Source organism: Platalea leucorodia (assembly GCF_965183815.1).
Source record: "Platalea leucorodia genome assembly, chromosome: 7".
In the NCBI taxonomy this organism is placed as follows: Eukaryota; Metazoa; Chordata; class Aves; order Pelecaniformes; family Threskiornithidae; genus Platalea; species Platalea leucorodia.
Window position 1 is genome coordinate 72,210,366 of NC_138829.1, and position 24,195 is coordinate 72,234,560.

Here is a 24,195-nt window from a genome sequence, read left to right on the forward strand (position 1 = left end):
ATCAATAATTGAGGTGGCTCCAGGACGGTGTCCCCTTTCCAGGCTGGGGGACGGAGCCGTGGGGCACCGTGCCCGTGGGGCACCGTGCCCGCCACCGCTGCCCGGTGGGGCTGCCGGCTCGGCCCCGGCTGTGGGGACGGCTCCGCGGGGACGCAGGAGACGGTGCCGGCAGGGCCAGGGCCAGCGTGGGCAAAGAGGCTGGTGGTGGGCACTGGGATGGGCACGCACCGGGATGGTGGCGGGCACCGGGATGGTGGCGGGCACTGGGATGGGTGGGCACCGGGATGGTGGCGGGCACCGGGATGCTGCCAGACACTGGGATGGGCGGGTACCAGGATGCTGGTGGGCAGCGTAGCAGATGGGTACCAGGCTGGATGCTGGCACTGGGACCAGTGGGCACCGGGACTGGTGGGCACTGGGAGGAAGGCAGCGGGCACCAGGAAGGCAAGCACAGGAGGCCCCGGGAGCGATGCCGAGGCAGCCCCGGGGAAGGAGATGTGCTGGGGCACCCATCTCTCCCATCGCCCACTGGCGTCTGAGCCACCCACCTCCTCCACCCCATGCAGCCCCAGCTCCCGGAGTCCTGTTATTTCCCAGCTCCCCTGGGCGTTCCCAGCCCTCGGGGACGCCCCGTGCCAGGCCGGAGAGCCCCACGGCATCCCACAATTTGCCGGCACGGGGAAGAGCAGCCATGCCCGCACCACGCCGTGCCATGAATTATTGAGGCAGGTAGGAGCATCGCCTCGGCCCCGTGCCACCCGCACCCTCCCCTGCCTCCTCCTTCCCCCCTTGGGTGGGTGCCAGCGGGTGGGATGGGTGGGACGGCTCCGGTTTCTGCCAAGTCACGGTGGGACGAGGGGACCTTTGGAACCGGCGCATCACGTGGGCGCCGGGCAGCCCTTAAGGCGCGCCAACGGGCGCGCGGGGAAGGCAGACGCGTGCGCCCGCAGCCATGACCGTCCCCATCGCCAAGTCCTTCTACGACCTGAGTGCCACCTCCTTGCAGGGGGAGAAGGTGGACTTCAACGTCTTCCGGGGCCGCGTGGTCCTCATCGAGAACGTGGCGTCCCTCTGAGGCACCACGGTGCGGGACTACACCCAGCTCAACCAGCTGCAAGCCCGCTATCCCCGGCGGCTGGTCGTGTTGGGCTTCCCCTGCAATCAATTTGGCTACCAGGTAAGTCGCGGGGGGCCACTGCGGCACTGGGTGCAAGTAGGGGGGATAAAGGCGGCACGGCCCCGGCTCTCTCCTTCCCCGCCGCAGGAGAACGGCAGCAACGAGGAGATCCTCAACAGCCTGAAGTACGTGCGGCCGGGGGGCGGCTTCGAGCCCAACTTCACCCTCTTCCAAAAGTGCCAGGTGAACGGGCAGGACACCCACCCCGTCTTCGCCTACCTGAAGGCTCACCTGCCCGCGCCGGCCGACGAGGCGGCACACCTGATGGCCGAACCCCGCTTTGTCACCTGGAGCCCGGTACGGCGCTCCGACATCTCCTGGAACTTCGAGAAATTCCTGGTGGGTCCCGAAGGGGAACCTTTCCGCCGCTACAGCCCCCGCATGCCCCCCATCCAGCTGGAGCCCGACATCCAGCGTCTCCTCAAGCTGGCCAAGTAGGGCCGGCTCTGGCGTCCCCGCCGGCTGCAGCCCCCCGGGATGGCCCCAGCTCTCCGCCGGGTGACGGTCCCCTCCGAAACCGCCACGGGGAGGGAGCTCGATGGGGGCAGAGGGCCGGGGCCAGCGGGGCAGCACGGGCCGGCGGCAATAAATGAGCCGGAGGGAGCGTAACCCGCGTCCGCGTGGTTTGTGGGAGGCTGCCAGGGACGAGCACTGGCGCTGCCGGGAAGAAGCAGCCCCAGGTGCCGGATCCAGGAAACGGCGGTACAAGGGATGGAGCGGTGCCAGGCCGGCAGCGCCGAGCTCCCCGCGGCACCCAAGAGCGGCACCCCACCCCAAGGGAGGGATTTTTGGCAGCCGTGGCTCGCCCAGCTCCCTCCCGCCCCGGGGAACACGCGGCCCCCGGCGAGGCAGGGCTGGGTCAGGCACCCGGGGGAAACGGGGCCCAGGGGGGTGCGGTGACCCCGCACAAGCTCCACACAGCCCCCGGGGGGAGCAAAAATAATGAAGTCGCTTCTCAGCAGGGTTTGGGAGAGCACTGGTGAGCAGAGCGGGCTCTGGGAGGCGGGGAAGGGCCAGGGGGAGGAATCCCACAGGATCCCAGGAAGGGAAAAGCCCCCCCATCCCTGCATTGGGCCCCAGCACCCCTTCACCAGCTATGGGGAGCCCAGGGGGGTGAAGCGAACCCCCAAAACACTCCCGCCTGCACCACCAAGCTGGAACACATCACATTTATTGCCCCCACACACGTGGGATCCTGAGGCAGGATGGGGAGGGCGGACTTTTGGACCCCCTTTGGGGGTTCTTCAGCACAAGGGGGGCTCGGGCCGTGGTGCTCCACCCGTCCCCACAGCCGGGGTCGGAGCCGCAGGGCAGCGGGCACGGCTGAGCTGCCGCCGGGCGCGTGGGAGCATCTGGCGTCGGGCGTCCGCCATATCCAGGCTGGAAGTTTGGAAAAAGGGACTTGTGCCAGGACGCAAACCAGCTTCAGAAGAGCGGGGTCATCTGGCGGGGATCATCAGGCAGGATGCTGATGGAGTCCTCGGCGCGGCCGCACAGCAGGCACAGCATGGTGTACTCCTGCGGTGGGACAGGAGGGAGAGGAGCTGCCGCGGCCCCGTTCTCCCGCAGGGAAACCCGAGCCGGAGCCGGCACCCGATCCTCGATTGCAATCAGACCTGGGGGGATCTCATTTCGTCCCCACCGGCTCCCCTGAGCCCATTTTCCAGCGTTTAGCTGCTGAATCGGCAACATGCCAGGCAGGAGGGCTGGGAGAGCTGCAGGGCCCTCCGCCACGCAGCCACGTTTTGCTGCTCTGGGCCACGCACATCACTGACATCCCCACGCAGGGGCTGCGCGGGAGGCAACAGGTGAGCTGGGCTGGCCCCCACGAAGCAGGGACTAATGCCAGGGGGCTTCAGGTAGCCCTAAGCACAGGGATGCGGCTCTGAAACCTTCGAGGCTGGCACCACAGCTCGCCTCCGAAGCCGCCTGGCTCCCTCCTGCGGCTGCCAGGGCAGGCAGGAATCAGCAGGGCTGGGAGGATCTGGAAACCCGGAGGCAGAGGAACGGCTCGGGGCTCGGCTTTAGGACGGCTCCGGAGCCGGAGAGGGGCTGCGGGGGGAGAAGCCGCCCCCCTGGGCGCACCTGGTAGTCGTCCACCACGCTGAAGGTGTACTCGTGGCGCGCGATCAGGTGGTGGCAGTTCTTGCACAGGTCTGCGGAGGAGAGAGGATGGTGGATTAAGGGGCTGCGGGGACACGGGGTACCTGGGGTACCCCACACCTACAACCCCCCAGTGCCTTGGGGAGAAGCCCCCACCCTCCGTGCCTGCCCCCAGGGTGGGTCCCAGAGCACCAAACCCCCGAATTCCGCCTCCCCCCCCCAGCACCAAACCCCCCAGCACCTCCCTGACACCCCCCACCCCTCCCCAAACCTTGAGACACCCCGCCCTGGGCATCACCTCCCCAGCCCTGGTCCCCCCCAAAGCATCACCCCCCCCCAGGATCGGGCCCCCCAAATTAACCCTCCCTCAGGCCTCCCCCCACCCCGGCCCCCCCCAAAGCATCACACCCCCCCAGGATCGGGCCCCTCAACCGCCCCCCCCAATTAACGCTCCCTCAGGCCTCCCCCCCCCAAAGCATCACACCCCCCCAGGATCGGGCCCCCCCCCCCCCGACTTAACCCTCCCTCAGGCCTCCCCCCGCCCCAGCCCCAGGCCACCACCGCCCCCCCCAGCCCTCAGCCCCCGCCCCCGGTGCCCCGGTCCCGGCGCACGGTCGTAGGTGACGATCTCCTCCCCGCCGTGCAGGCCGGCGGCGCGGTTGCTGAGCAGCACGAAGTCCCGGCGGCCGCACTGCGCGCACCCCACGAAATTAAGGAGGAAAGAGCCGCCTTCCAGGCAGGTGGTGCCCTAGGGAGGGGGCGGCACACGGCTGGTACCGGGGCTGGCACCGGGAGCGCCCCGGGGCCCGGCCCCGCCCGGCGCGGCCTACCCGCTCCGGGTACTCGGTGCCCACGCAGCCCCCGCACATCCCGCCGCCGCTCGCCAGATCTCGCGAGATTTCCGGTGCGGGGGCGGGGCTTAGCTTTGGGGGCGTGGTGTATAGGTTATCCCGCCTTGTGGGCGTGGCTTGGTCGCTGGGGTATATATGAGAGGGCGGGGGGTGGGCGGGGCATTCGGGAGGCCCCGCCCCCGGGCACGTTAAGGGAAAGCGGGGCCGGGCCAGAGCCCCTCACCGGAGCCCCGGGGCGAGGCGGGGCGGCCGGGGCAGCGGCTCGGAGCCGGTCCCCGCAGCCCCCTGCGGGCTGAAGCCCAGCGGCCGGGCAGCCAGCGCCGGGTTGGGGAGGTCCTGGGGCCGGCTGGGGGCACCCTGGGCTGGATAGGGGCAAGCAGGGCTAATTGGGGGGGTGCCTGGGCTAGCTGGGGGTCTACTGAGCTGGTGGGGGTCTCCTGACAGTATCTGTGGAGTGCCTGCGGCTAGCTGGGGGACACCCAGGGCTAGCTGGGGGGTGCTCGGGACTAGCTGGGGAACACTGAGGATTAGCCAGGAGTGCCTGGGGCTAGCCAGGGGTACTCGGGGCTAGCTGGGGGACCCCTGGGGCTAACTGGGCGGGTGCCTGGGACTAGCTGGGGGACACCCAGGGCTGGCTGTGCAGGTGCCTGGGACTAGCTGGGGGGCACCTGGGGCTGGCTGTGCAGGTGCCTGGGACTAGCTGGGGGACACCTGGGGCTAGCTGGGCAGGGTGCCTGGAACTACCTGGGGGACACCCAGGGCTAGCTGGGCGGGGTGCCTGGGACTAGCTGGGGGACTCCCAGGGCTAGCCAGGAGTGCCTGAGGCTAGCCGGGGCTACCTGGGGAGAGCTGGGGGACACCTGAGCTAGTGGGAGATACCTGGCAGTATCTGGGGGACCCCCAGGGCTAGCTGGAGGAGTGCGCGGGACTAGCTGGGGGACACCCAGGGATAGCTGGGCGGGTGCCTGAGACTAACTGGGGGGTGTGGGGGACTAGCTGGGGACACCCAGGGCTAGCCGGGAATGCTTGGGGCTAGCCGGGGCTACTTGGGGAGAGCTGGGGGACACCTGAGCTAGGGGGGGCCAGTTGGGGACCACATGAGCCTGGCTGGGGGCCCCCCAGGGCCAGCTGAGGCACACCCTGGGCTAGCTGGAGGGTGCTGTGGGCTAGCTGGGGGCCAGCTGGAGGCTGGCTGGGGGGCTCCCCGAGGGTGCAGCAGGGCCATCCCGAATTACCGGGTGGGCGCTCCGGTGGTGCAGCGGGGCCACCCCGAATTACCGGGGGCTCTCCGGGGGTGCAGTGGGGCCACCCCGAATTACCGGGGGCTCTCTGGAGGGGCAGCGGGGCCACCCCGAATTACCGGGGGCTCTCTGGGGCGGCAGCGCGGCCACCCCGAATTACCGGGGGCTCGCCGGGGGGTGCAGCGCGGCCACCCCGAATTACCGGGGGGCTCTCTGGGGTTGCAGCGGGGCCACCCCGAATTACCGGGGGGGCTCTCCGGGCGTGCAGCGGGGCCGGCCGAGGAGCCCCGCCCGTACCGGCGGGCCGCTGCGCCGCCCGGTGCCGGTGCCGGTGGCGGCGGCGGCCGGGGGGGGCCGCTGTGCTGCATTGCGGGGCGGGCGGCCCGTCCCCGCCCGCCTCCGCCCGGCCCTCCCGGGGGGAGCGGGGCTATCGGGGCCGGGCAGCGCCGCTGGCCCCGGGCAGGAATGTCCCTGCGCGCCCAGATAATGTTATTTATATCGCGGTACAGGGCGGCTCCGGTCCCCCCGCCCCGCTCCGGTCCCGGCTCCGGCCCCGGGCCCGCCGCCGTTCGTCCGCCCGCCGCCGCCCCGCGCAGGTGAGAGCCGCACCGGGGACCGGGATGCGCCGCCTCCGGGGAGGGGGAACGGCGCGGGGGGGGGGGGACACCGGGAGGCGCCGCTCCCCCGGGACGGCGGGGTTGGGGGACGGGGGGGCAGCGGGCACGGTCCCGGGGAGCTGCGGCGGGGACGGAGCAAAGTTTGGCGGGGGTGCGGGGAGCCCCCCCGGGGGGGCTCAGCACCCCTTTTCCCGGGGGGGGTCCCCATGTCACCCCGTGTCCCCCGGGGGTGCTCTCCCCAGCGGCTGCCGGGAAGGACGGGGCGGGCGAGCGGCGGTGACTTTCGGGGACACCCTGGGGACGCTTTCCCCCGGGGTGCCGACACCGAGCGGGGTCCCCTCACCAGCCCCGGCACCGCCGGTGGGGCGCGGTGGGCAAGCTGGCTCCGGAGGCAACGTGCGGTGGGTCTCGGTGGGGCGCATCGCCCAGCCCGCTTCAACCACTGGTTTTTAGCAACTGGGGAAACTGGAGTTACTGGGAAGTTTCCCAGCCGCCGTGCCCTTGGCCCACCTCATCCCAGCGCGGCAGCGGGAGGATGCTCGTGGGCGGGTGTTGGGACGGGGGAGCTCCTGCCCGCACCCCAATAATCTGGGGGCCACCCAGGGCTGATTTCCTGCCTCCCCTTTCAGGGCAGCTTTTGCCTTTGCAAATCCCCAGCTCCCGGAGTCAGGGGATCACAGTGCCCTTTGCTCCACTGGGTTAAGTCACGGAGGAGTGTTTGAGGGGGTGGCAGGCGAAGGCGACCCCTGCAAGCCCGGTGGGTGCCGGCACGGCCCCTCGAGGGGTATTTTGCAGCTATCGGGTGTTTTTAGGGCCCTGACTGGTGATTTTGGGGAAGGCGAGGAAGGGCAGGGGGGCAGCTCCTAAGAAGGGAGCAGGCTCGGCCCGCGCCGTGCGCAGGGGAGGCCTATTTATAGCCAAAAATGTCTGTGGAGTGTCAGCACGTGTGCGTGTCGCCGCTCGGTGCGCTGGCGGGTTAGGTGACATGGGACAGTCCTGGCACGGCCGGCATCCGCACCGACTCCGGCCCTGGGGAAACCCAAACCTTCACGAGCCGCAGCCGGAGCAGGGCATCGCCGGCCGGAGGAGCTGTGCCGTGCCGTGCCCAATGACCCCGTGCTGTGCCGAGGGGCCGTGCCGAGCGGGGCCATCTGCTCCCGGCCCTGGCCGTGTGCCTGGGAGGCAGGCAGCTGGCGGGGGGCCGTGGGGATGCCCCCCGGCTCCTGCCCCTTCCCAATGGGGCCGGCCGTGCCGGGAGCGTGGCTGACCGCTGGTTTGGTGGAGATGCAAAATAAAAGCATTAATTGGTGAAGTGAAGCAGCCGGGGCGATGCCGGGCAGCGGGCACCCCAGGGACCCGGTAGACTGCGGGCGGAGGTGATGGGGCAGCTATTCTGGGGTGTTTTGGGGGACCCTGATGAGCTCCCGTGCGCCGGCAGCTGGTGTTTCGGCACCACGCTGCGGTGGTGAGGGCTGAACCGGGGAAGGGGCTCGAGGGTGCCGTGGGTGGCAGATGCCAAACCGCTGCCCCGCGTGCCCTCGGGGTGCAGGGGGGACGTCACCCGGGCCCGACGGGGGGACCTCGGTGGCGGCACGGTGCCAGCCCCTCACCGGGAAGTGCTGATTCACCGTGCCGAGCCGCCGGCCGGGGAAGGCGACGCTGCCCTGGCCCCGGCTGCAGGATGCTCGCGGCGGGGCTGGCACCCCGGCACTCCCGGCTTTCCTCCCGCCGAGCGGGCGGAATGACGGTCCCCGGGCGGCGGGTACCGGCAGTGGCGTGGCTCTGCCAGACAGGGATGTTTGGAAGGCACCGGTGCAGCAGAGGGAGATTTAAAGGGTCAGCGAGCGTCCGCGCTCGAAATGCACGCTGGCGGCTCCCTTGGGCCCCACTGTGGCTCCCTTCGGTGCGATCTCCTCCTCCTCCTCCTCCTCCTTGGATGCTCGTGGCCATGGCCCCGCTGTTGTTGGGGTGGTGTGGGGGAGGCCCAGCCAGGACCGAGGTCTCCTGCTGGGATGGCAGCGCCGGGCTGCGGCATGCCGCAGAGACCCGACACAACTCGGCGCGCCCAGGCAGACCGGCTGCGGTTCCTGCTGCGTTGGGGTGGAGATCCCCAAATTTGGGCTTCCCCAGGGGTTTTCTGCTGTAGGACAGGAGGGTGAGCCCAGCAGGGCTGCGGGCCCCACTCATGCATGCTCCTGCGTGCTCCCACATGCGCTTGCATGGCCTTGCACGCTCTCATGTGCCTTCTTGCAAGTGCTCGCATGTCCTTGCTTGCGCATGCACACTCCTGCATGTCCTTGCTCGCACGTGCATGCTCTGGCACGCTCCTGCATGTCCTTGCCCACACACACATGCTCTAGCATGCTTTTACATGTCCTCACTCACACATGCACGCTTTTGCACGTTCCTGCACGTCCTTGCATGCTCTGGTACGCTCCTGCACGTCCTTGCTCACATGTGCATGCTCTGGCATGCTCCTGCATGTCCTTGCCCACACATGCATGTTCTGGTACGCTTCTGCACGTCCTTGCCCACACGTGCATGCTCTGGCACGGTCCTGCATGTCCTTGCCCACACATGCATGCTCTAGCACGCTTCTACATGTCCTTGCTCACATGTGCATGCTCCGGCACGCTCCTTCATATCCTTGCCCTCTCTTGTGAGCAAGCCGGCTCCCCAGCCAAGGCCCTGCCTGCGCGGCCGCGATTAGGGTGCGGAGATGGGGCCCACCCCAGCCCTGCTGGCCCCGATAAAGCCTCTCCTGCCCGCTGGCTGCCTGGGGGTCCCTGGGGAGCGGGTGGCCACGGGCTGTCACCGCTCATGGGGACACCAGGGGTTTGGAGGTGCCCGGGGTTTCCTCCACCTGTGCCGTGCACCCGCAGCTGGGGGCTCCCAGTGGCTCCGGGGTGCTGATGGGGGTCCCAACCGGGGTGCTGGCCATGGGCAGCCCCAGCCCGGCTCCCCGCACCCCTCGGGGGCCCCAGCAGCCTCCTCCCACCCGGCCTGGCCACCGACAGCTGCTCACAGGCATTTTTAGATACCGGCCATGTCCTATCTGTGTCTCAAATGTCCCCAGGGGCGGGTGGCCCCCCCCGCCGGCAGCTGTCACCCGCTTTCTGCCACCGGTGCCGGCGAAGCCCCTCTGCAGCGCAGGCGTCGGGGTGGGTGCGAGCAGCACCCACTGCCCCCAGGGGCACCCAGGGTTGGGGGGACATCGCTGGGGACCTGGCCCGGCCAGCCAGAGGTACTGGGTGGGCAGGCAGGACCCGGGTGGGGAAGCACCGCCGTAAGTAGCCGTTGGCACGGCTCGGCACAGGGGTCCACGCCAGCAGGGTGTGCAGCACCCAGGTGCCCCCCAACACCTGGGTGGGGGCGAGGCTAAATCCCTCTGAGCGGCTTAACCAGCAGCTCTGAGCCACAAATCCCCACGCACTGCAGGCACGGTGAGCTGCCGTGGCGATGCCGATGCCTACGGCCCCTGCTCTCCCCCAGGGGCCTGTTGCCGGTAGCCGACGGCCACCCGGCCGGGGGACGCCGGGACCATGACCTCGGCGAACGACTACGAGCAGCTGGAGCTGCAGCAGCAGTACAGCCGCATCAACGTCCGCTGGGACGCCTCCGACGATGAGCTGGACAACGACAACAGCTCGGCGCGTCTCTTCGAGCGCTCCCGCATCAAAGCCCTGGCAGGTCGGGGATGGGTCTCGGGTCCCCTCGGTCCCCCTGGGTTGTCCCCACCACCGGTGCCACCGTGCCTGCTCTCGTTGCAGATGAGCGGGAGGCCGTGCAGAAGAAAACCTTCACCAAGTGGGTGAATTCGCACTTGGCTCGCGTCACCTGCCGCATCTCGGACCTCTACATGGACCTCCGGGATGGGCGGGTGCTCATCAAGCTGCTGGAGGTGCTGTCGGGAGAGCTTCTGGTAGGACTCCCATCCAGCTGGGGACCCTGGGACCCGTGCCGTGCCATGCCATGCCATGCCATGTCCCAAGACCTCTGGTGCTCCACCGAGGCTGTTGACCTTGGCGTTGGCCAAGGCTCCACCAGGGTTGGGGTGGCAGCGGCGGCGTCCCGGGGCAGGGGTGGGGGTGCCCGGCGTGGAGGGGAGGGTGCTGAGCGCTGTCGTGCCCCAGCCCAAGCCCACCAAGGGTCGGATGCGGATCCACTGCCTGGAGAACGTGGACAAGGCGCTGCAGTTCCTGAAGGAGCAGCGGGTGCACCTGGAGAACATGGGCTCCCATGACATTGTGGACGGCAACCACCGCCTTGTCCTCGGCCTCATCTGGACCATCATCCTCCGCTTCCAGGTGGGACAGGGTGGATGGGGGGCACCCTCAGCTCAGCACCCGACGGCTCGTTCCCGAGCGGGAGCCTTCCTCCGTGGATGTCCTCCCTCAACCCCGGGATGTCCTTCTGCCCCCAGATCCAGGACATCATCGTGCAGACGCAGGAGGGCCGGGAAACGCGCTCCGCCAGGGATGCACTGCTGCTCTGGTGCCAGATGAAGACGGCGGGGTAGGTGGTGGGACCCACACCCCATGGTGCCAGGGTCCGGGGGTGCCCAGAGGGTGATGGTGACACCCTGTTCCCATCGCAGGTATCCCCATGTGAACGTCACCAACTTCACCTCGAGCTGGAAGGACGGGCTGGCTTTCAACGCCCTCATCCACAGGCACAGGTAGGCAGCACTGCGGCGGGCACCGGGACGTGCTGGGGCGGCGGTGGCACCGGGGGATGTCCCATGGCTGTGCCACCGCCATCCTGCACCCTCCGTCCCCAGGCCTGAGCTGGTTGACTTCCAAAACCTGACCAAATCCAACGCCCGGCACAACCTGGAGCATGCGTTCAGCGTGGCGGAGCGGCACCTGGGCATCACCCCGCTCCTCGACCCTGAAGGTGAGGCTGCCGCTGCCAGCCCTCCTGCCTCAGTTTCCCCATTGCACCCTGGGACGTGCCCAGGCCCCGTGGAGGGACCGAGAGGTTTCCACTCCGTGGAAGTGGGTCTGGGCTGGGAGCAAGGGGGGACCTGATGAGGCTGTGGTAGCCCATGGCCACCGGGGTGATGCCGGGGCGATGCCGAGGCTGGGTCAGGACTGACACCTCTCGCTCACTCTGGGCAGATGTGTTCACGGAGAACCCCGACGAGAAGTCCATCATCACCTATGTGGTGGCCTTCTACCACTACTTCTCCAAGATGAAGGTGCTGGAGGTGGAAGGCAGGCGTCTGGGCAAGGTAAGGGACAGTGTTGGGGCAGGGGGGTTCTGCCGGGGTGCCGGCACCCGGTGCTCACCGCCAGCCCCGCCGCAGGTCATCGAGCACGCCAAGGAGACGGAGCGGATGATCGAGGGCTATGGGGGGCTGGCCTCCGACCTGCTCACCTGGATCGAGCAGACCATCACCTTCCTCAACAGCCGCAGCTTCGCCAACTCGCTGGCCGGGGTGCAGCACCAGCTGCAAGCCTTCAGCACCTACCGCACCGTGGAGAAACCCCCCAAGTAAGCGTCCCCAAGCCCCTTATACCCGCACAGTGGCGGCGAGCACCCATGGGTGCCCCCGGCTGAGCTCTCTCTGGGGCAGGTTTCAGGAGAAGGGCAATCTGGAGGTGCTGCTCTTCACCATCCAGTCGCGGATGCGAGCCAACAACCAGCGCGTCTACACCCCGCACGAGGGACGCCTGGTCTCCGACATCAACCGGGTACGTGGCCCGTCCTGGCAGCCGTGCCATGTGCCGGGGGGACACGTGGATCCCCGGGGGCTTTGCTCCCCAGGCTTTCCCAGGGCAGGTCGGGGCAAGCTGGGTCTATCCCAGGCTAGTTCAGGTCCTAGGGCAGGTTGGGTCCAGCTCCTGGAGCAGTTTAAGTCCATCTCCTGGGGATGTTTAGGTCCATCTCAGGGCAAATTGGGTCTGTTCTAGAGCAAGTCAGGTCCATCTCCTGGGGACAGTTCGGGTCCATCCTGGGATGGGTCCTAGGGCAGGTTGGGTCTGTCTCCCGCGGCAATTTGGGTCTATATCCCAAGGCAATTTGAATCCATCCCAGGACATGTCCTGAGGCAGGTCAGGTCCATCCCAGGGCAGGTTGGGTTCCTCCAGCCACCGTCCCCAACCCATGGGACACGTTGGGATTCACCCGCAGAACACGACGCGGGTGGGTGGGGGGACATGGTTGTCACCCCCATCTGCCGCCACCTTCCCCCAGGCTTGGGAGCAGCTGGAGAAAGCGGAGCACGAGCGGGAGCTGGCGCTGCGCACGGAGCTCATCCGGCAGGAGAAGCTGGAGCAGCTGGCGCGGCGCTTCGACCGCAAAGCGGCCATGCGGGAGGCCTGGCTGAGCGAGAACCAGCGCCTGGTGGCCCAGGTGAGACCGGGGACGCCCACCCTGGGCACCTGGACGCCCCGCCGGAGCCTCACCGTGGGCTTTGTGCCGGGGCAGGACAACTTTGGCCAGGACCTGCCGGCAGTGGAGGCGGCCAAGAAGAAGCATGAGGCCATCGAGACGGACACGGCCGCCTACAAGGAGCGGGTGCAGGCCATCGAGGCGGTGGCGAAGGAGCTGGAGGTGGAGGGCTACCATGACATCCAGCGTATTAACGGGCGCAAAGACAACATCCTGCGGCTCTGGGAGCAGCTCCTGGAGCTGCTGGCCGCCCGGCGCCAGCGCCTGGAGATGAACCTCGCCCTGCAGCACCTCTTCCAAGAGATGCTCCACAGCATCGACTGGATGGACGAGGTCAAGGTGAGCTGTGGGCATTGGGTGCCACCACGGGTGGGGTGCCCTGGTCCCACCAGGCAGGGTGTTGGTGGGACCCCCCTGGGGAGGCAGGTGAGGTGCTGGGGTGCTGGTGGCGGCTTTTGGGTGGTGGTGGGTGACAGCTGGCGCTCTCCCACAGGTGCAGCTGGCATCGCCCGAATCCGGGAAGCACCTTCTGGAGGCGGAGGAGCTGCTGCAAACCCACCGGCTGCTGGAGGGTGACATGGCCCTGCAGGCAGAGAAGACACGGGCCATCAGCGCCGCCGCTCTCCGCTTCGCTGACGCTGAGGGTAGGTGCACCAGGATGCCCCGGGACCGCGGCACAGCCGGGGGAAGCCGGGACGCCCTGCTGATGGGCGCCCACCCCGCTCCCTGGCCAGGCTACCGTCCCTGCGACCCCAAAGTCATCCGGGACCGTGTGAGCCACCTGGAGCTGTGCCGGCGGGAGCTGCAGGTGCTGGCGGCCCGGAGGAGAGCCTTGCTGGAGCAGTCCCGGTCCCTCTGGACCTGCCTGTGGGAGCTGGACGAGGCGGAGGGCTGGATCAAGGAGCAGGAGCAGCTCTACTCCTCCCTGGACTTTGGGAAGGACCTGCCGAGCGTGCTGCTGCTCCAGCGCCGGCACGCCGCCTTCGAGGCCGAGCTGCGGAGCCGGGGCAGCCGGCTGGAGCGGGCGCTGGCGGCGGGCAAGGGGCTGGCGGCAGCGGGCCAGGCGGCCGGGCAGCTGCGGCAGCGGGGGGCTGCGGTGCGGGCGCTGTGGGCGCAGCTGGAGGAGCTGGCGGCTTTCCGCCGGCGCGGCTTGCGCGAGGCCGAGGACTTTTTCCAGTTCCAGGCGGAGGCGGAGGAGCTGGCGGAGGGGCTGCGAGATGCCCGCCGGCGGGCGGCCTCCGAGGAGCTGGGCCAGGATGAGTCCCGCACCCGCGCCTTGCTGCGGCAGCACCAGGAGCTGCTGGAGGAGATGGCGGCCGCCCGGGAGCAGCTGGACGGGCTGGCCCGGCAAGCCGAGGGCTTCCCCCCGGAGCTGCGGGCTGGCCCCGAGGCACAGAGCTGGCTGGTGGCCCTGCGGGAGCTGCACACCGAGGTGGCCGCCCTGGCTGAGCAGCGGGGCCGCCAGCTGCAGGATGCCCTTGACCTCTACACCGTTTTTGGGGAGAGCGACGCCTGCCACCTCTGGATGGGGGCCAAGGAGACGTGGCTGGGGCAGCTGGAGGTCCCTCAGGCGTTGGAGGACCTGGACGTGGCACAGCACAGGTAGGGGCTCCCGTAGTGGCGGTGCTGCTGTGCTGTGTCCCGAGGTGTGGCCCGTTCTCAGCCTGGCCATCCCCACAGGCTGGATGGGCTGGAGCAGGAGATGGCCACCGTGGCTTCCCAGATTGCCGCCGTCAACCAGGCGGCCGACGGGCTGCTTGCAAGCGGGCACCCCCGCAGTCCCCAGGTCCGGCAGTGCCAGGAGCAGCTCAATGAGAGGTACGGTGGTGGGCGAAGCCGGGGTGACTGGGTGACGCCGGGGCGGTTGTGCCGGTCCCCACCGGCTGCATCCCTTGCTGCCACCTGCCTCCGCCCCGCAGGTGGGACCGGTTCAGGGAGCTGGTGTCGGAGCGTCGCCGGGCGGTGGGCTCGGCGCTGCGCCTCCTCAACTACCGTCTGGAGTCCGAGGAGACCCGGCAATGGCTGCAGAGCAAAGCCCAGGCGGTCAAGGCCACCGCCGAGCTGGGCCGGGACCTGGCCGGCGTCCTGGCCACCCAACGCAAGCTCTATGGCATCGAGCGGGAGCTGGCGGTTGCTGAGGGCCGCCTGGCCACCCTGCGCTCCCAGGCTGAGCAGCTGGCCAAGGAACGGCCCGAGGTGGCCGGGGAGGTGGCTGAGCGGCTGGCAGCGGCGGCGGCCGCCTGGGAGGAGCTGCAGGAGGCCCTGGGGGAGCGGGCAGCCTCCCTGGGGGAAGCCGGGCAGCTCCGGAGCTTCTTGCAGGACCTGGATGACTTCCAGGCATGGCTCTTCGGGGCTCAGAAAGCCGTGGCGGCCGCCGATGAGGTGCCGGCTTCTTTGGCCGAGGCGGAGGAGCTGCTGCAGCGGCACGAGGCTGCCCGGCAGGACGCGGCCGGGCACACGGCCGCCTTCACCTCCTTGGTGGAGGCGGGAGAGCGGGTGGTGGGGGAGCAGACGGACCCCCAGTATGAGGCACTGCGGCAGCGCCTGCATGGCGTGGAAGCCGGCTGGGCCACCCTGGGCAGGATGGCAGAAGCCCGGCACCGCTTCCTAGCCCAGTGCCGCGGCTTCCAGGAGTTCCTCCGCGATGCCAAGCAGGCGGAGATCCTCCTCACCAACCAGGTGGGTGCACAAGGGGGGTTCCGGGGGGTCCCTGGCTCATGGGCACCCCAAAGAGGCACTGACCCCCCGCTGTGCCCCCCAGGAGTACACGCTGGCCCACCTGGAGCTGCCCACCACGCTGGAAGGCTCGGCTGCTGCCCTGCGCCGCTTCCAGGACTTCCGTGCTGGCGTGGAGAGCAGCGCCGAGAAGGTCCCCGAGACGGTGGCCGGCGGCACCAAGCTGGTGGCCGAGGGGAACATCTTCGCCGAGAAGATTGCCGAGAAGTGCCAGACCCTCCAGGAGCGGTGAGTCTGGCGAGGGGTGGGCGGGTGGGCAGCATGCGGGCAGCAGGGCTGACGCTGCCCATCTCCGGTCACCCTGCCAGGCACGGGGCCGTCACGGCCAAGGTGGAGGAGGCGGCGGGTTTGCTGCAGGACAACCACGAGCTGCAGACCTTCCTGCAGAGCTGCCGGGAGGTAGGGATGCGGCACGGCTGGTGGCGCCGGGGGGTCCCTGCCAGCCGAGCCCTGACACCTCTCGCCTGCAGCTCAACGCCTGGATGGAGGAGAAGATGCTGACGGCACAGGATGCCTCCTACGGTGAAGCCCGTGGCCTCCATGGCAAGTGGCAGAAGCACCAGGCGTTCATGGCTGAGCTGGCACCCAACCAGGGCTGGCTGGAGAAGATTGAGATGGTGGGTGCCAGCACTGGTGCCTGGAAGCCTCAGTGCTCCCTGGCCGGGTGGGAGGTCACCGTGCCGGCGCGGAGCCGCGCTGCGGCCGCCACCAACCTCTTTGGTGTTGCCGGCAGGAAGGGAAGGAGCTGGCGAGCCGCAAGCCGCAGTACGGCGAGGTGGTGGCACGGCAGCTGGACGAGCTGCGGGCGCGATGGGACAGGCTGTGTGACGCCGCCGAGGAGAAAGGCCGGCGGCTGTTCGAGGCCAACCGCTCGACGCTGTACGCCCAGAGCTACGGGGAGCTAGAGCGCTGGCTGGGGCAGGCGGAGGAGGAGCTGCGTGCCACCGAGCAGGCCAAGGACCTCACCGCCACCAACCTGCTGCTGAAGAAGCTGACGGTGGGTGGTGGCACTGCCAACTGAGCGTCTGGGGTGGCGGAAGGGTGTTGGCTCCTCACCCTTTCCTTTGAGTTGGGGTGTGCTGCCCCCCGTTTGGAGTGGGGGGTCTGAGGTGCCAGGTCATGTCCCCAGACGGGGCTGGCTGGTCCCCAGCTCAACTCTGCCCCCCGGCTCACATGGCTTTTCCCCGCCAGAGGCTGGAAGAGCAAGTAGGAGCACGGATGAAGGAGCTGGAGGAGCTAGGGTGGCAGGGGCCATCCCCTGCTGGGGATGTGCCAGATGCTGACGGGCATGAGCAGAGGCTCCGGCGGCGATTCCTTGACCTGCTGGAGCCGCTGGAGAGGAGGAAGAAGGAGCTGGAGACTGCCAAGGCCATGTACCAGCTCGGGCGGGATCTGGAGGATGAGACGGTGAGCATCCTTGCTGTGGCGGGGTCTGGTGTGCTGGGGCAGCCGGGGGTGCTGCACGGTGCTCAGCGGGTGCTCTTGCCTGCAGCTATGGGTGCAGGAGCGGCTGCCACTGGCAAGGTCGACGGAGCACGGCACCGACCTCCCGAGCGTGCAGCGCCTGGCCAAGAGGAACGAGGTGAGCCTGGGCGCAGCGGTGGCACCCACCACCCCAGCCGGTCCCTTGGGGCCACCCATCCCATGGGTGAGCCCTGCAGTGACCACCCACCCTGCCGGCAGACGCTGCAGAAGGAGCTGGCGGGCCATGCCCCCCGCCTGGCCGAGGTGCTGAGCCGGGGCGAGGCGGCGGCGAGCGGCGACGAGCTGAGCCCGGAGGTGGAGGCGCGGGTACGGGAGCTGCAGGGGCTGTGGGAGACGCTGCAGGCGGAGGCGGCTGCCCGGCATCGGCGCCTGCGGGAGGCTGGCGAGGCACAGCAGTACTACCTGGATGCTGGCGAGGCTGAGACCTGGGTCAGCGAGCAGGAGCTCTTCATGGGAGCTGAGGAGAAGCCGAAGGTGAGGGGTGGCTCTGTGTGGTGCCCCCATGTCTTGAGGGGGCTCTGTGCCGTGCCGTGCTCTGCCATGCTGGGACAGCCTATGTCAACCCAGGCCGTGCCATGCTGTGCTGTTGAACATTGGCCTGTCCCATGCTGCCTCATGCCATTACACACCATCCTGTGCCATGCTGTGCCATTACATGGCATCCATCCCATGCTGTGCCATTACGTGCCATCCTATGGCATCTCACGCCATGCCATTACATGCCGCGTTATGCTGTGCTATAACACACTGTCCATCCCATGCTACGTCATGCTGTGCCATTACATGCCATGCCGTGCCGTTATATGCCATGCCACACCGTTATAGGTCATCCCATGCCATGCCTTGTCATTACATGGCACCTTGTGCCGTTACGGGTCATCCCGTGCCATGCCATGCTTGGCCATTGCAATCCATCCCATGCTATGCCATCACATCCCATCCCACCCTGTGCCAAGCCATGCCGTTACACACCACCCCGTGCCGTGCTGTGCCGTGCCGTGCCCTGCTGAGCTCGCCATTGCTCCCCGCTGCACCGGACGGAGGCAGGACGCGCTGACAGGGTGGGCGCCGGGGCTGGACCCTGGTCCCCATCCCACAGCCGTGCCGGGTGCTGATGGGCACTGGTGTCCGCCATGCCACAGGACGAGGAGAGCGGCTTGCTGATGCTGAAGAGACACGTCCGGCAGCAGCGCTCCATCGAGGACTACGGCCAAACCATCAAGGAGCTGGCGGGGAGAGCGCAGCAGCTGCTCTCTGCCGGCCACCCTGAGGGGTAGGTGCCACCGCCGTGTGTCCCCTGTCCCTCGGGGCAGCCCCGTGCCCTCAGCACCGGGGGGGGTGGGTGGTTCGGCTGGAGCTCCAGTGGCATCAGCTCCAGCAGCATTGCCCCGGCTGCATCAGGGAGGTGGTGGCAGAGGGACGCGGGGAGCGCAGAGCGGGTCCCTCCCCCAAAAACCCCCTAGTTGGCAACACGGACGGGTCGGGGGCATCTTTTCCCGGGTGAGAACTGGGGTGTCTGTGTGCCGGGGCCGCGCAGGGAGCAGATCATCCGGCTGCAGGGCCAGGTGGACAAGCACTACGCGGGGCTGAAGGAGGCGGCCGAGGAGCGCCGCCGGCGCCTGGAGAACATGTCCCACCTCTTCCAGCTGAAGCGGGAGGTGGAGGACCTGGAGCAGTGGATCGCCGAGCGCGACGTGGTCGCCTCCTCCCAGGAGATGGGGCAGGACCTGGACCATGTCACGGTGAGGGTGCCGGTGCCGGGGCCAGTGTGGCGGTGCTGGCGTGTGGTTTTGGGGGGGGGCAAACTCAACTCTTCTTCTCCCCCGTGCAGCTCCTGCGGGAGAAGTTTCGAGAGTTTGCGCGGGAGACGGGCAACGTGGGGCAGGAACGCATGGACCGGGTGAACCTGACCATCGAGGACCTTATTGACGCGGGGCACACGGAGGCGGCCACCATGGCCGAGTGGAAGGACGGACTGAATGAGAGCTGGGCCGACCTCCTGGAGCTGATCGACACCCGCATGCAGCTCCTCGCCGCCTCCTACGACCTGCACAAATACTTCTACGATGGTGCCGAGCTGCTGGCCCTCATCGCCGCCCGGCGCCAGGAGCTGCCCCAGGACCTGGGCGAGGACGCCGGCACGGTGGAGGCTTTCCACCGCATGCACAGCGCCTTCGAACGTGACCTCCAGCTGCTGGAGACGCAGGTGAGGCTGCACCCCGGAGCCGGCAGGGATGCTCGGCGCTGTTGCCGCCGGCACTCGGCATCCCCCACGCTCTCTGGCTCTGCAGGTGCAGCAGTTTCGGGAGACAGCGGCGCGCCTGCAGACCGCCTACGCCGGGGAGAAGGCAGCCGGCATCCAGGAACAGGAGCAGGAGGTGGCACGAGCCCTGCGGGCGCTGCTGGAGGCGTGCAGCGGGCGCCGGGCCCGGCTGGTGGACACGGCCGACAAGCATCGCTTCTTTGGCATGGCGCGGGACCTGCTCTCCTGGATGGAGAGCACCGTCCGGCAGATCGAGACGCAGGAGAAACCCAGGTATGGCTGTGCCTGGCAGGCACTGGGCAGTGTTTGCCGGGACCCAGCACCGATGCCACCGCTGAGGCCGGCACCTCTCTGTCTCCAGGGATGTCTCCTCGGTGGAGTTGCTCATGAAGTACCACCAGGGCATCAGGGCCGAGGTGGACGCCCGGGGCAAGAGCTTCGCCACCTGCATCGAGCTGGGCAAGAAGCTGCTGCAGCGCAAGCACCAGGACTCGCCCGAGGTGAGGGCAGCCGGAGCTGGGGCGCGGCGGGGACGGTGCCACCGGGGTCACCCTGTGACGATGTCCCCTCGCAGATCAAGGCGAAGCTGATGGAGCTGGTGGAGAAGAGGAAGGCCATGATGGAGACGTGGGAGCAGCGCTGGGACCGGCTACGGCTATGTGAGTGGTCTGGCGGTGCCGGAGGGGACCGCGGCTTGGCCGGGGGGTGATGGCGGCAGGGGGCTGAGCGCTGCCCATCCCTGCCCGCAGTGCTGGAGGTGTGCCAGTTCTCCCGGGACGCCTCGGTGGCCGAGTCATGGCTCATGGCGCAGGAGCCCTACCTGGCCAGCAGCGACTATGGGCAGACGGTGGACGCGGTGGAGAAGCTGCTCAAGCGGCACGAGGCTTTCGAAAAGTCCTCGGCCACCTGGGAGGAGCGCATCGCTGCCCTGAGGAAGCTGACGACGGTGAGGAAGGCTCGGTATGGGGCACAGCCAGTCCCGGCTTGCCTCTGCCTGCCCTGCCTCAGTTTCCCCACCCCATGCTCCTGGCAGCCCCTAATGCCTTCGCCCCTTTCCCCGGCAGCTGGAGCTCCTGGGCGGGCGGACGCTACATGAGGGGCTGGCGCGGGACGGGGTGATGCGCACCGAGGCTCCCGACTACTGCCTGGATCTGGACGGGGAGCTGGAGGCCGGGTAAGAGATGCTGGTGCCGTCCCCAGGCGGCTGCAGCGGCATCTCGGGCAGAGGCAGCCTGTGGCACCCAGCCAGCTCCTGGGCATCGTTTCCAGCATCCCTCTTCTCAAAGCATTAAGGGTTTTTTTAGCAATTTGCCCTTTGGGAGCAGTAAATCGATGCAGGTGAAGAGCGGCGGTGAAGGTCGAGCCCCGCCGTGCTGGGGTTTCATCCCTTGGCGGGGACAGGAGAGCAGCAGCCAGGCCCAGGTCCCTGCGGGACTGGGGCTGCATTTTCCCAGCAAGCTGGCTGGGACGGGGATTTTGGGGGTGCCACGCTCTGCCAGGGATGCTGAGCAGGCTGACTCCCTGCTGCAGGTCCGAAGAGGAAGAAGAGGAGCAGAAGAGGAAGGGCGTGAGCCCACGGGACGCCTCTCCGCCCACCACCGATGGACCAGAGCTGGTCAGTTCTCGAGTTTAGCTTTGTCCTTCCCTGGCAGCAAAAAAGGTCTCCCCGCATGTCCCACAGGCTCCTGGCAGACCCCGTGACCGTGACCGTGGCATGGCGACGGCTCCCTGCACCCCCAACCCTTGCCTTGTTCCTTGCCTTGAGTTGAATAAATGCTAAATGACCCCAAAAAGGCCGGGCGGGCACGCGGGTGCTGCACCTTCCCCTTTGCCCCTTCGCCGTTCAGAGCACCCCTGCTCCCCGTGAGCAGGCTGGGGCCAGCTGGCGGAGGCTGGCACCCATGGGTGCCCGGGTGTCTGGGATGGGGGCAGCAGCCGGAGCTGGAGCATCTGCCCTGGGGCGGGCAGATCCCGGCCACCACCCTCTGCTGTCGGCGAGGCAGCATGTGTCCCGGGAGAAACCCACGGGGACACCGCATGGCACCGGCCACGTGGCACCCGGCTTTCCAAGCACCCAGCCCTGGGAGCGGGGCTGGCTCTGACCCGGGACAGAGCGGACGTCGGGCAGAGCTGCCCACGGACACACAGCCACGGCGCTCCTGGCTGGCCCTGCAGCACGTGGCCCTTGGGGCGTCATCATCCCTTGGGCGTCGTCACCCGATGGGGATGTCACCCTGCAAGGCATCGTCACCCCAAGAGACATCATCACCCCAAGGGGCATCGTCACCCCAAGAGACATCATCACTGTATGGGGCATCGTCACCCTGCAAGACGTTGTCACCCCGTGGGGCATCGTCACCCCACGGGGCATCATTACCCCCCACAGCATCATCACCCCCTGAGGCATCATCACCCCACAGGGCATTGCCACCCTCGGGGCATCGTCACCCCGTGTGCCAGCCACCTTGTGCTCGCGGCCAACCTCTGCTCCTCCTGCCTGCTCTGCCTGCTCGGGGAGGGGATTGCTTTCTGCTTGCTCTGCCTGCTTGGGGACAGGAACCTCTTCTGCCTGCTTGGGGACACGGGCATCTTCTGGCTCCTTGGGGACAAGATCACTTTTGCCTGCCTGGGGACAGGATCCCTGAGTACCTACTTGGGGACAAGATGATTTCTGCCTGCTTGAGGACACGGGCATCTTCTGGCTCCTCGGGGACAGGGTCCCCCTCTGCCTGCTTGGGGACACGGCCACTTTCGCCTGCTTGGGGATAGGAGCCTCCTCTGTTTGCTTGGGGACAAGACTGCTCGGGGACACAATCCTTCTCTGCCTGCCTGCTTGGGGACATGGTCACCTCCCGGCTGCCAGGGACAGCGTCCCTCCTCCCGTCCCTCTCGGTGGGACACACCGCAGGACCTCCACGTGCTCCCCGTGGTGCCGGGGCCATCCCTGGGCGCAGGAGGAGGGGATGGGCACCCCGGGATCACCGAGCCCCTCCCGTGGCACCCAGCTCTGGCCCTGGTCGGGCATCCCACTCGCCGGGCACCATGGCCCCAAAACAGACCCCGTCTGCCTGCTGGCATCCCCCACTGTCCCCAAGCCCCCTCAGCAGGGGACAACGCCGGGGTGGCTCCCAGGAGTGCCTGCCTGGCTCGGCTCAATGTCATTACCCCAAATCTGGGGGGCCCTGGCATCGCGCTGAGCCCAAGGTGCAGGTCCCAGGGCTGCGCTCTGTCCCAGCCGCTCACTGGGGTCCTCCCAGTAGCCACCAGCTCCTGCATAGCCGAGCTGGTGGGGTCACTGGCACTGAGAACTGGCAGTGACCCACGCCCGGCTGGCGCCCACCATCAGGCCACCGGCTTGGGGACTGTGAGCCCCCACTGGGGCCAGGGACCCATGTGCAGGGTGCCACCGTAGGAGGGGACGGGACCTCAGGATGTGGCTTTTGGTGGCGGGCGGTGACACCGCGGTGTAACAGGGCTGTTGCTTTGCGGCAGCTGGCACAGACGACGGGCGATGAGGAGCCACCATCGCCGAGCCCACGGTTGCCACGGGAGGAGCCGGAGGAGCCGGCCACGCTGCCGGCCCGCACCTGCAGCATCCAGCTGGAGGGCTACCTCGGCCGCAAGCACGACCTGGAGGCGGCCACCAAACGGGCATCCAACCGGTAGGCGCGGCGGCGGTGGCAGCAGCGGGCGGTGCGGGCGTGCGCCGAGCTGACGGGACGGTGTGGCGGCAGGTCGTGGAGCACGCGGTACTGCGTGCTGCGGGGCGGCCAGCTCGCCTTCTTCAAGGATGCCAAGAGCCGGGCGCTGGGGCTGCCCTGCCACGGCGAGGAGCCCCTGGGGCTGCGGGACGCCCTCTGCGAGGTGGCCGCCGGCTACAAGAAGAAGAAGCACGTCTTCAAACTCAGGTGAGGCTCTGGCGTGGCACGGGGTGGCAGGGCACGGGGTGGCACCCGCCTCACCGGCACCCGCGTTCTGTCCTCAGGCTCAGCAATGGCAGCGAGTGGCTCTTCCATGGCAAGGATGAGGTGAGGGGTGTCCCAGGGAGACATGGGGTGGCCGGCGGTGTCGGGGGGACACGGCGGGGCTGGAGATGCCCAGGGGACAGAGGGGACCAGTGCCCAGGGGACGCAGGGTGGCCAGCGGTGCCCAGGGGAACAGAGGGTGACTGGTGGTTCCCAAGGGACACAGGGAGGACCAATGGTGCCCAGGGGGACACAAGGTGGCTGGTGATGCCCAGGGGACACAAGGGTGGCTACAGAGGTCCCGGGGGACACCAGCAGTGCCCAGGGGACATGGGGGTGGCCAGCGGTGCCCAGGGGGACAGAGGGTGGCTGGTGGTTCCCAGGGGACACAGGGAGGACCAGTGGTGCCCAGGGGGACACAAGGTGGCTGGTGATGCCCAGGGGACACAGGGGTGGCTACAGAGGTCCAGGGGGACAGAGGGTGGCCGGTGGGACACAGGGGACACCAGCAGTGCCCAGGGGACATGGGGGTGGCCAGCGGTGCCCAGGGGATACAAGGGGGGACCAGTAGTGCCCGGGGGACACACAGGGTGACCTGTAGTGCCCAGTGGCACACAGGGTGGCTGGCACTGCCTGCGGGGCCATCAGGACGTGGTGGGCGGCTGGTGGTGGCCAGGGGGATGTGGGTGGCTGGGGAAGACGTGGGGCAGCTGGCATCACCCAGGGGAGACAGGGGGTGGCCGGGAAGGTGATGGGGGGCCAGGGGAGCCCCCCCCGAGCCCATGGCCGTGCCCGCAGGAGGAGCTGCAGGCCTGGCTGCAGGGGCTGAGCACAGCAATAACCGAGTGCCGGAGCAGCCGGGGGAAGGCGCAGAGCCTGCCCCTGCCCCTGCCCCCCGCCCCGGCCCCCCCCGAGCCCCCCCTGCCCCGCAAGGACAAGGAGAAACGGTTCAGCTTCTTCCCAAAAAAGAAATAACCCCTTCGCCGGGGGGGACCCGTCACGCCGGCGGTGCCCGCGGCCACGTGTGCATAGGGACCTGCGTGTGCGCGTACCCGTGCGTGCAGCCGGGTGGATGGGGGCAGCTGCCAGGCTTCACGCGTGTGCGGGAGCCGCGCAGCCCCCGTACGGGCAGGCGGAGACGCACCCCTCACCTCTGTGAGTGCACACGTGGGCTCACGTCTATGTATAGCGGCACATACACGAGCGTGCACGCCCCGTGTGCGTTCAACACGTGCCTGTGTGCACATGTATATATATTTGTATTTATATATATATACATACGTTTCCAGCTTAAGGGTATGCACACACCTACGTGGGTGAACACAGATGTATACGTACGCGCCCTGTGTGCACACGCGTGT

The 24,195-nt window shown here is 68.5% G+C and overlaps 3 protein-coding genes across 5 annotated transcripts; 2 read left to right on the forward strand and 1 right to left on the reverse strand.

Annotated features, from left to right (window-relative positions):
- Nucleotides 1-560: 560 nt before the first annotated feature.
- Nucleotides 561-1,615, forward strand: GPX2 (glutathione peroxidase 2; the record flags this gene model as incomplete). Its single annotated transcript, XM_082318265.1, is given in 5 exon segments — nt 561-695; nt 697-729; nt 843-935; nt 938-1,177; nt 1,265-1,615. Coding segments are annotated over 5 exon segments (852 nt in total).
- Nucleotides 1,616-2,332: 717 nt separating this feature from the next.
- On the reverse strand, nt 2,333-4,179 carry CHURC1 (churchill domain containing 1). Of its 2 annotated transcripts, XM_082318270.1 has the most exons (4): nt 4,111-4,179; nt 3,893-4,028; nt 3,263-3,333; nt 2,333-2,695 (listed from the first exon to the last, which is right to left on the reverse strand). In XM_082318270.1, exons 1-4 carry the CDS (start codon nt 4,147-4,149, stop codon nt 2,603-2,605), a joined length of 339 nt encoding a protein of 112 aa, XP_082174396.1. In that variant the 5' UTR covers nt 4,150-4,179; the 3' UTR covers nt 2,333-2,602. The 2 variants fall into 2 exon arrangements, with proteins under 2 accessions (XP_082174396.1, XP_082174395.1); XM_082318269.1 differs by lacking the exon at nt 2,333-2,695 and having other exon boundaries at nt 2,702-3,333.
- A 1,655-nt stretch (nt 4,180-5,834) lies between these two features.
- Nucleotides 5,835-24,141, forward strand: SPTB (spectrin beta, erythrocytic). Of its 2 annotated transcripts, XM_082317471.1 has the most exons (36): nt 5,835-5,968; nt 9,482-9,679; nt 9,760-9,911; nt 10,123-10,296; nt 10,413-10,504; nt 10,587-10,667; nt 10,770-10,885; nt 11,110-11,222; nt 11,298-11,485; nt 11,568-11,685; nt 12,188-12,346; nt 12,422-12,724; nt 12,879-13,029; nt 13,120-13,987; nt 14,066-14,203; nt 14,305-15,064; nt 15,147-15,349; nt 15,430-15,520; nt 15,592-15,738; nt 15,855-16,118; nt 16,313-16,528; nt 16,614-16,703; nt 16,805-17,080; nt 17,749-17,879; nt 18,144-18,348; nt 18,438-18,812; nt 18,898-19,142; nt 19,231-19,369; nt 19,444-19,528; nt 19,619-19,815; nt 19,934-20,043; nt 20,400-20,484; nt 22,362-22,531; nt 22,604-22,777; nt 22,855-22,897; nt 23,633-24,141. In XM_082317471.1, the coding sequence occupies exons 2-36, from the start codon at nt 9,532-9,534 to the stop codon at nt 23,807-23,809; spliced, it is 6,984 nt and encodes a 2,327-aa protein (XP_082173597.1). In that variant the 5' UTR covers nt 5,835-5,968; nt 9,482-9,531; the 3' UTR covers nt 23,810-24,141. The 2 variants fall into 2 exon arrangements, with proteins under 2 accessions (XP_082173597.1, XP_082173596.1); XM_082317470.1 differs by lacking the exon at nt 23,633-24,141 and having other exon boundaries at nt 5,864-5,968; nt 9,428-9,679; nt 22,855-23,450.
- Nucleotides 24,142-24,195: the final 54 nt, after the last annotated feature.

Bases quoted from the DNA above. Each gene is read 5' to 3' on its own strand.
- CHURC1 (XM_082318269.1), bottom strand. From the start codon at position 4,149: ATGTGCGGGGGCTGCGTGGGCACCGAGTACCCGGAGCGG. The intron at 4,029-4,110 runs GTAGGCCGCGCC...CCCCCTCCCTAG, and splicing joins GCACCGAGTACCCGGAGCGG to GGCACCACCTGCCTGGAAGG. The intron at 3,334-3,892 runs GTGCGCCGGGAC...TCTCCTCCGCAG, and splicing joins GGAGATCGTCACCTACGACC to ACCTGTGCAAGAACTGCCAC.
- SPTB (XM_082317470.1), top strand. From the start codon at position 9,532: ATGACCTCGGCGAACGACTACGAGCAGCTGGAGCTGCAGCAGCAGTAC. The intron at 11,223-11,297 runs GTAAGGGACAGT...GCCCCGCCGCAG, and splicing joins AAGGCAGGCGTCTGGGCAAG to GTCATCGAGCACGCCAAGGA. The intron at 22,532-22,603 runs GTAGGCGCGGCG...GTGTGGCGGCAG, and splicing joins ACCAAACGGGCATCCAACCG to GTCGTGGAGCACGCGGTACT.